We start from the raw sequence: 10,046 nt of genomic DNA, 5'->3' as shown, positions 1-10,046 counted from the left end.
TGACTGTACCTCTGTGTTCCTGAAAATGTCTTCTTTGGGGACAGTTTAAAGTATCAATATTATCTTTTATTTTTTGATATCTATATCTATATACATATGTTAATGTTATATACAGCACTACAATGTCTTATATCTAGTCAAGTGCCTTGTCTTAGATTCACTAGTGCACTAAACTTTATTTAAGCCCATGTATGTGTTAAAAATCTAGAAATCATTTCCCCAAATTGATATAAACCCTTAATGATACGTTTTTGTTCAGAAACAACTTTAGGACGCCATAGATTATTTTTACTTATGTCCTTAACTTGGTGTTGCATAGTGGCGTATCGCAAGCTGTAACTAGCTTAGGGTCGGGTCTGGGCATTTACAATGCAATTTTATAGTTTTCCCCACGTAAAAAGCTTGGTTAGCTGAAGTAATACTTTTGCTTTGTATCTATATATATATATATATAGTGGACAAGTTTTCTGTGCTGTGACTTAAATGACTTACTTCGTATTTTATAACTTGAACACAACCTTGTAGAGATAAGTTCCTATAAATGAGATGTAATTGTGATATTGATACACCTTTTCTGTAGTTATTTGGACAATCCTTTGATTATTAATAAAACGGTGTATGACACTCAACCTGTTCTTGCAAACTGTCGTCATTTTTAGTGTAACTGTACATTCATTCAAACACTAAGAACTTAACATCGAAAAGAATCTACACCCATTTTCTTCATTCTTTAGCACACTTACCAATTATTGCGAATTTCTTGCTGATTGTGTCTATGAATTTTCCCCACTGCCTCATAAGGCAAGGAAACTGAGAACAGAAAATGAAACAACCTTTCATGATCATGGGACCTTTCTGTGACCTTAGGCCTAACTAATTTTCAGTGTCCCCAACGTGCCTAGCATGCAGGATGTCGAGAAAGAGACGAAAAACCACTGGCACAAGTCTCTCAGAGAAAACATTAACATACAATACAAGTAAGTACGCCCCCCACCAGTCCCTTGCACTTGGCCTGTATGCCGACCGTATCCTCTCGTTGAACTCTTCTTGTCTTGTCCCGGGGCTAGATCTGTAAGTATCTGTCTTCAGGCAGGTTTTTCATGTTTCTCACGCGTGGTTATGCAAATCTAAGAACTGATTGATTTAAGACACAAGACAAAGGCCGCAGTCTTCTCGACTCGACAGCTGCCGGGAGATGCTATCAGTTCCCACGGTCTAAAGGGACCTGGGGAGAAGGGGGCTTAGAAGATGTCATTCAGATAGCCATTGATTAGACTAGGCTTGAGGCTATGACCATGTGGGGTAAAATACTTGGAATGTCTCCTTCTGTCTTGTTAGCTTCTTGCTACAGTAAACAGACTGTCTCTTACTTAGATTCCGCTATCGAAACTCTCATCGTTGGGCTTACAAGCACGAACTAATGATCAATCAACAGTTTGTGCTTATAAACCTGTCTTTCTCCTGAAGGTCTCTAGTGTCACTGACGAAAGGTAGTGTATGCTACCTGAAACGTCTGACCATTTCCAAAATCATATCCAGCTGCTTGTCAATAACTGTTTTTTTCGTATCTATCTTATTACCTGGATGTCTTATTCTTCACCGCCATCTAATCATTAGCTTTGTAGAAAGATGTTAATGGATGAAGAAGCATTATTGAACCTGTCCCTAATGTTACATACATGTAGGTTCCTGTCCGTACGATGTCCACTAGTATTGCAGGTAGGTGTCGCTGCAACCAGAATGATATGACCTACATGATTACTAGTATACAATATTACATATCAATTTTCAAAATTTGTGTGGCCTATAATCTTGTCTTTTTGTTTTAGCTAGATATAGAGTGACGAGATATGTAGAAGGATCATAACTTTTATATGATGTTCCAGTAGTTAAATTTTAGCATAGATTCTAACAAAGCCATCACAAAGACACAACAGGTTCTGAAAGCACAGGTTTAGTTTATTGACAACAGGTTTGTTCATACAGTGGGATTAGTCAAGAAAAATGCATAAGATTGGTTACATGTCTGTCATAGTAAAATTAAATATGTTATTATAAAAAGGTAATTATGATTAAATACGTTATGAATGATGAAAAGCAAACGTATATAAGCGAAGCAGCTACTTTTTAATGATATGAAATAAATGGTTTTGTTGTAGTATTGTGATGTGATGTACAAGGCATCATGTATACCGTATATTTATGTACAAAAAGGCAACATGCAGAGTCATCAAGCTGGAGAATAACACCCAGGCGGCATATTTTATGAAAGGCTGTTTTTTTACAAGTACAGTAAGTAACAGTAGCTGCCTGCTCCCTTGCAACACACGTGTACATTTTGAATTGTGTTGCTTTAGTTTAGATTAGTACAAGTTATCACAGAAAATGCGCACCAACGTTTTGAGGTTTGCTGTCATAATACTGTAGAGAGCTATGGCTTTTCGATGTTCACAGTATTTATAGATATCCCATCAACCAAATGTCTATTGCATAACGTATCTATGATGGCACTAAAGACAATCTACTATAGTATAGAAAACGAACAGGTTAAAATCTACAAAACTACATGTTTTACTGACCAAATGGTGGTAAACCTAACCACTGTCTTTGAAAAATGTACAACAGTCTATTGCTTTAAATACCCTTACAAAAAGTCGCTGTTTATCGTTAACCAGTCAAGTTATTATTAACTAGTCAAGTTATCATTAACCTTTCAAGTTATCATTAACCAGTCAAGTTGATTAATTGATGAAGTTCACCAGGGTCTAAGAATTGTTCCTCGTCTTCAATGAAAACAGATATGACAAAACTAGTTTAGTTTTATTAAGACTACAACGAAGAAAACGTCGTTTAGAAAATGTTTGATATTAAACTTCAGGTAGAAAGTTGGATTTGAATCTAGAGTCAATTCTTCTCGATCTCGATATGTTATTACAGAGTTTTAAATTCTTACAAAACAAGAAAATCCAGCCTTTGTGCTTCTAAGTTTTAATGTCTTGGGCGTTTGATGACCAACACAGGCGTACTTTCATACTAATCTTGCAGCAATACCCTCTTTCCACTACGGGATGTGATCGCTGAACGACAAAAGATTTCAAAGCTCTGTCCACGAATTTCATAGATACAGAATGAAGTTTTCATAAGTTCTGTGCACGTGTGTTTTGCTGTGTGTCAACACACTTTTACATCATATTTCAAGTAAAAAAAATCACTGGTCATACGAATAGACACAATTTTGGTCGCTGTACGGTTGCTGTGCAGTCGCTGTACGGTCGCTGTACGGTCGCTCAGGGATCGTGGTCTAGTGGAAAGGGGTCTAGTTGTTACTATTCATGGTCAATAACGACGAGGTCCGTTAGGGAACCCGTTGACGTGGTAGTACGACTCTACAGACGACATTCGTCGGGCGGGTATTCTCTCGGGCAGGGCCGGTTTGGGAGGGGGTAAGACGGCGTAGTTACTGGCTAAAGCTTGCGGATGGACCGGGGCAGAGTTGTACTGGATTATCTTATCCCCGTGTGGCATGGCGGGGTTCTGATCGGGGACAAGAGCTAAGCGATAATCCGAACCACTTCTAGGGATAAACTCGGGCATTCTGGCGGCGTACTCTGGTACAGGGTAGTCATACATGACTGTTTGGTCGCGAGGGAAGGCCATCCGGCCTCCGATCTGGTTGGGTACTGGTCTTCCGACGGAGAGGACAGGGGACTGCGGTGGCTCGATGTAGGTTACCGGGTTGGCGGCTAGGGGACCTTCGTAGACTAGGTTGGACGGTCGCGTCCTCTGTTGGGGCTGGGGTGGAGGCTGCGGCGGCGGACTGTTGGATGACAAAAGTGGTAAAAAAAGTCAACACAATGTCAGAATCGGGTTTAGGCTCGGTCAGATTCGTCGCACGATAATCATACGATCACACACTGAGTGAAGGCATTGTTGGGCCATTGTTTCATACAAAACAAAGTCATTATTACAGCATGCTAGAAAGTTCTATGGCATCCAAATCGTACAACGCCCTATAACGAATGAGACCGCGCCGCTTACAGTGATACTATAAGACTAGTAATTGCTATGTTGTTTGATGATGTTTATTGCTTGCTTGTACACATGTGTTATCATGTTTTAGGTTTTAATAAAATATTTTAAGTAACAAAGCAACTGAAGATTCTATGTTATTCGTATTACCTTTATCATTGTCTATTGCTGATTTTTTGTGTTGCTATTATTCCATAGGAAGCGACAAAGCAAAGAATAAAACATAAGTTAAACTTCTATTTGTTCTAAACTGTGAAAAACACCAAGGTTTACCTTAGAAAGAAAATCATGAAAGATATCCCTAGCTATTTGGATGAGACAAATCAGCATCTACCTCCTAGCCTTAAAGCAAGGTTATTGCCCCAACTACATTTTAACGTCTTTATGAAACTAAGTCTCTACACAAATATCTAGAAAAGAATGAGCATTTTCTTACGTGTCATCGAGGACCTTGACGTGGAAGGGGCTTCCAGGAACGTGCACGTCCGACCACTTGACCTCGACGTCATAGTCTCCGGGAATGTGGGGGGTGTACACCACCCGCACTGTGCGCTCTACGTCATTCAGGACGTCTGACGTCATACGGAAGGCATCTGTACGGAAAGAAGAAATCATCAAATTTCTTCGATGTCAATGCTGATGTCTGTTATTCCAGTATGGCAAACTACTACTTAGCTGACCAACTTTAACAACGCTCATTCATCCGCACTGTGCGCTCTACGTCATTTAGGACATCTGACGTCATCCGGAAGGCATCTATACAGGAAGCAGGTATGAAGTTTCTTCGATATCAATGCTGATGTCAGTTAGTCCAGTATAGTTAACTACTACTTAACTGACCAAATTTTACAACGCCCAATACTTTCACGAGACTGAGACATCACAATAGGCTAGCTGCGGGTGTGCCGGGGTAACACCCAGTTTTGGGTTTGTCTTTTCTTTACACGAATGTGCAACGACAATTTAACAAACATATAAATAATATAGTGTTAAACAAATAAAAAATGGTATAGAAGCATAAAACTGAATAAGATATAATGGTGACATTATGGCTCAGTACTTTTTGTCCAGTGGCTATGTAGCGTTCACATGGTTAGCTGTAAATTATTGATGAATTTGCCCTCTTCAGGTGAAGGACAGGGATGTCAAATAAATCAGTAGATTGTGTGTAATGACCTTACTAATGTATGTACGTACGTATGTATATTCATTCTTAGGATTTCGAGTATCTAATATGTTCGTGCATGCAGAATATAGCCTGGCTGTCGGTTAGGGTGCAACTGTGGGGTGTCCCTTGGGTACATGTTGGCCCTGGAGCCAAGGAGCTGTGTAGGCGCTGGCAATAGCCTGACATCCAATCTGATATACAGCTATATACATAAAATGTTAGTATACCTTTCTGTGGTCCTTCGATCCGTACTTTGAGCTGCCCAGGTCCGGCCTCTCTCGTGTCACACAGGAACGTCCCGTCGAAACTGGAAAACTTTCCGTCCGTGAGACCGGGACCGAACACCTTCACCTTGCTGGGGTCGGGAGGCTTGTCTACGTTGATTTCGAATGGACTCCCTGGAACGAGTGATTGAATGAATGAGTGAATGGCTGGCTGGATGAATGAGCGAATGAAAGAATGAGTGGCTGAATGGAGGAATGAATGAATGAGTGAATGACTATTTCTTTGCCTTGTTTCATTCACGAGCAGCCTAAATGAGATTATAAGACCTAAAGTTTAAGAACTTTTAAATGCCGTACTTTCTTTTTTTACTTCTTTTATGACAATTTGAGGTAGTGCTAAAATGACACCCGCAACATTCCAAAGTATTAGATCATATCGCAGTAGCAAATGTATGAGTTGCTAGGAAACTTAGCCATAACTCAACATGCCATAATGTTCAACACAAGATGTACGTGGGCATTACGAGGAAGAAGAACTTGGTCGCATATGACTTTGCCAGAAGGTGGTAACTAAGACAGTGATTAGTATATCAGCAACTAGAGTAAAGCTACACGTACAATCAAGGATAACTCAGTCTCTCAGAAGGGAATTTTCCATACCTGGTATGTGTTGCCCGTTACATTTGATGTGTAGCTTGTGAAGTCCCGTCTCCTTCGGCCTCATGGACACGTTGATGGTCTTGTTGGCGTTCTCAGACAGGGACACGTCTGCGTTCCGGGTCGGACCCACGCATTTAGCAGTCAACTTGCCTGTGACAGAGAAATCTCGTATTGACCGACCAAGAGAGACAACTTCTTATAGAATGCCCTCCTTTTGTTAGGTTTTGACAAACTGATAATATGGATAGTGGACAAGTAAACATGAAGCACAGAAAATCTTCAGTGACTAATGGTGACTGGTTAGCCAATGGTTTCTGCTTGGAGATTACATTGAGCAACTGCATTGGTTGCAGAAGTATCATTATTGCTGTGATTTCATAGCCTGCAATGGTTGTTTTTTTGTAGGATATCCACAATCGCACTTTACCTCCCCCCCCCCATAAACCACACTGTACATGAAGAGTAGAGTTGAAGATTCGAAATCTCCTTACCAGATCCAGCCTTCCTGGGATCCAGGATGCCCTTGACACTCTGTCCCAGCTCGCCCTTTTTAGCGCCGGTGTAGGCGATCTGGTTAGCGTCTGCAGCCTGGGTGATCTTCACATCAAACGGCGAGCCCTTCACTTCCTTATCTGACCAGTGCACGTTCAGCTTGTAATGGCCTACGAGTACGAGAAGCAAGGTTTAATGTATGTTTGTATTGGGACATTGAAGTTCCTTAATCAATCATCGTTAAGATGTCACCATGTTCATCACCAGTCCCCACGTGTCTCGACCCAAACTCTGTTAACACTGACTATTTATTTCTGGTGATTTACCATATTTGTGGAAGGGTTGATATAACAGGTGAATATCGCCTCTTCAAAGATGTCAAACCTGAAACCGGACTGTAAGGTTTGAAGCACTCACACCGAGCAGGACCCCTGCTCTTTTCCATTACCTGGCAACAACTTGAATGTTACATTGTACCTCGATAGCAGACACTTTGCAATAGCTGGTTAAAGGTACTGAATATTTTGGTCCAATTTCTTGTTATAACATTTACATTGTCTTTTCTACCATATCTGTATGTTAAGCGATAGATGTGAAGTAAGTCGTACCTGGTTCAGCTGGACAGTACAGCGCCCTGTAGCTGTTCTTTCTCCTGGGGTCAGGCACCAAGGTCACGTCCAAGTTCCCTCTTTGCCCCACAAGCTTACTCTCAGGAACACCTGCAATAGCGAATTGTATGTTTAGATCACAATGATAAAGGTATGGATGATATGAATGTACCATAGACATACCATTAAAATGGCCCATTTGCTATATGTAACCTGTGCCTTGTTATGTTTTGTCTGACCCATACCTCTTCCCTCATGACCTCAATGAAAAGTGGACAGTAGATCGATTTGAGTATTTTACGATTAAACAAAGGCTCAAACAAACAATCAGGCAAACAAACAAACATATAGACATCAGGTAATAGTAACTATGAAAGATGCTCATATAAGATATTGTTATTCATATGTACAAATTCATTTCAACAGATTCTACAATTGCCACGTACCGTTCCCAGCTTCCGACCCGTCTATCAGAAACTCGGCCACCTCGTCCACCTTGGCCTCCTTCAGTCCCTTCCCGCTCAGCACCACTCTCCTGGCGTCTATCTTCGGCCCCGCGTCCCCGTACAGAGGAGAGTCCGTGATGTGGTGCTCCGACCAGAACACCGAGATGGAGTGTTCTCCTAAAATGGCAGTGAAAAGATGGTAAGACAATGTCAAAACGTTATGAGGAGGCCAAGCCTAGTCAAGGGGCCAATGCTCTACACCACACTTATTTTGTAAAACATTGAAAACGACGCAAAATGCTTCACCCGTGAAACTACCGTTTGCTTTCATATTCTGTGATACAGAACAGTCAACACTGCCAGAGAAGACAAAAGACGATCATGGAAATGAGAGAATCTCATCTATGTGGACAGGTGGTTAGTATAGACATGACTCTTAATGCTTGGCCACATTGACCAAGTGGTTCCCATGTAGAAGGTATCAACTGCACCTGTTAGACTTAGTATCTGCGAATCCTCAAATGCACGGAGAAAGTACACTAAACCTAGTATCTATAGACTAAATGTCCTTTAGGAAAAACTAGCATCTACGTAGGTTGAGTATCACCATGGTTACCTATTTCTTCGGGTGTGAAGGTGACGTCATGGCGGTCCCCTGATCTCCTCTCCACGTCTGCTGGGATTTCTCTACTGGGACCGACAACACGGGCTGTCATCTTTCCTGCAGACAGAAACAAGGCAAGAAACACAACTCTTACCATGGTCTCTTTATCACAATGGCCTATACCTAGTACCTTTGAAGCAGAGATCCGGATCCTTTTTTCTTGAATCTCATTCCAAGTAGAAGAAAGGTCAAGTTTGTACGAAAACCTCTTATATTTGATTTAAGGTTCATCATTGAAAAGATATTGTGGGGCTCTCAAAAAATATCTATCTGAAGAGGTATGTATCTTGTTTGTAGGTGAGGCTGTAGAGGACCTTACGAAAGTTGCCGTACGTTTGGTTTTAGATTTCTCTGTAACAACAATGCCCCTAAAACTATAACAACTGAGGGAAGGGCAAGAGAAGAAGGGAAGGTAGAAAGCATAGTTTCTCCTGACCTGGCCCGGCGCCGTTAGCGTCCACAGGCAGAGTGTACATATCGTCCACCATGAGCGGGATCCTGCCGTTGTCGTTCTTCAGGCTGTTGGCTCCTCCCACGATGTGCACTTTGGCAGGGTTACAGATGACGGGATGGAAGGGGCTACCTGTAATCATCAATGTGTACATTTTGATTACTACCCTGCTAGTGTTGGTATACATTCAAATGCATACAGACATTCACACACTCGATTTTGAAATTGAACTTGAGATTAGGATGGAATAGGCTCCCTGTAATCATCATTTGCTAGACTTCGATCGATTAATGGCCTTCTAGCGTGAATATAGTTTTTATGCACGAAAACAATTGCAGAAGAAGATAGCTTTGCTATGTTCTGACAGTAGTCATTGTTCTAATAATGGATGACGGTTCAACGAAGTGGTAACCGAATCGTAAAATTCAACGTATGAATTTAAGTATACAGACAACGTCAAGCCAAGTAAAAAACTGTATCAATGTTACATAAGTTACATAAGATTGTTCATAATTGATGCATTGACGACGGTACCCAAAATCTGTTTTCTTTCCTTTTGGTAATTTGTAAATTATGGTAGAAATGCTGAGAATGTGTTTTACCTTCTACGTCCTTCCCCGCGTGTGCCAGGTTGATGTCGTACTTGCCGACCTCCATAGGTACATACGTCACCACGTGCTGGTTACCCTTCGTGTCCACCGTGTAGGTGGCGGGGTACCGGGGACCTGTCAATCAAAGTCACGTGATCAAATGTCATCAAGTTTCTTATGGTACCGGGAAAAAAACTCAAAAGAGTCACAAGTCTGATTACTTTGACAACAACTGCTATATATGTCTAATGCATTGTGATAGCGACTTTACACACTGTACTTTGCACCTTGCCTTTACCTGGCGTTAGAAATGATTGTGATGAGTAGAATATGACCAAATATAGAGATAACATGCCAGGGGAGTAGGTCCAGTAAACTGTACTCCTTTAGCTGCCCAACTCCCCTGGCAATTGTTATCTGTATATTCAACCAATTTCTACTCTGTCCAGACGCTTCTGAAGCTTGGTATAGGCTACGCTTAGGCATAAAAAATAGACTCTAATGGTTGAGAATACAGACCTTGAATTGCAACTTCCAGTGGCCCAGTCTTGCAGTTGGTCGTGTCCACCACGAACTCAGACGACTTCCCCTCGATGCCCTTCAGCAGACCCAGTCCCATGGCTCGGGGCTTGCCTGGAGGGTTCACTTCCGCCGGAAATGGGCTACCTGTGATTTACATAAGGGTAAATGTTACGTCATGTGTCATGCAAGGAA

The 10,046-nt window shown here is 41.5% G+C and overlaps 1 protein-coding gene across 1 annotated transcript in view; it reads right to left on the bottom strand.

Annotated features, from left to right (window-relative positions):
- Positions 1 to 2,281: 2,281 nt before the first annotated feature.
- LOC109481271 (filamin-B-like) overlaps positions 2,282 to 10,046 on the bottom strand; it is a 65,433-nt gene continuing 57,668 nt past the window's right edge. Inside the window, exons 46-56 of the mRNA XM_019783809.1 lie at positions 9,852 to 9,998; positions 9,345 to 9,467; positions 8,728 to 8,874; positions 8,244 to 8,348; positions 7,628 to 7,804; positions 7,182 to 7,292; positions 6,573 to 6,743; positions 6,082 to 6,231; positions 5,425 to 5,595; positions 4,466 to 4,622; positions 2,282 to 3,817 (exon numbers count right to left, since the gene is read on the bottom strand). Of these exons, the coding sequence (XP_019639368.1) occupies positions 3,337 to 3,817; positions 4,466 to 4,622; positions 5,425 to 5,595; positions 6,082 to 6,231; positions 6,573 to 6,743; positions 7,182 to 7,292; positions 7,628 to 7,804; positions 8,244 to 8,348; positions 8,728 to 8,874; positions 9,345 to 9,467; positions 9,852 to 9,998 (1,940 nt within the window). The 3' untranslated portion in view covers positions 2,282 to 3,336. The remainder of the gene's footprint in view (positions 3,818 to 4,465; positions 4,623 to 5,424; positions 5,596 to 6,081; positions 6,232 to 6,572; positions 6,744 to 7,181; positions 7,293 to 7,627; positions 7,805 to 8,243; positions 8,349 to 8,727; positions 8,875 to 9,344; positions 9,468 to 9,851; positions 9,999 to 10,046) is intronic.

This window comes from Branchiostoma belcheri, unplaced genomic scaffold (assembly GCF_001625305.1).
Source record: "Branchiostoma belcheri isolate BF01 breed outbred unplaced genomic scaffold, Haploidv18h27 scaffold109, whole genome shotgun sequence".
Lineage (NCBI taxonomy): Eukaryota > Metazoa > Chordata > Leptocardii > Amphioxiformes > Branchiostomatidae > Branchiostoma > Branchiostoma belcheri.
Note: the sequence above shows the minus strand (reverse complement) of the source record. Positions and strands in the feature narration are given on the sequence as shown.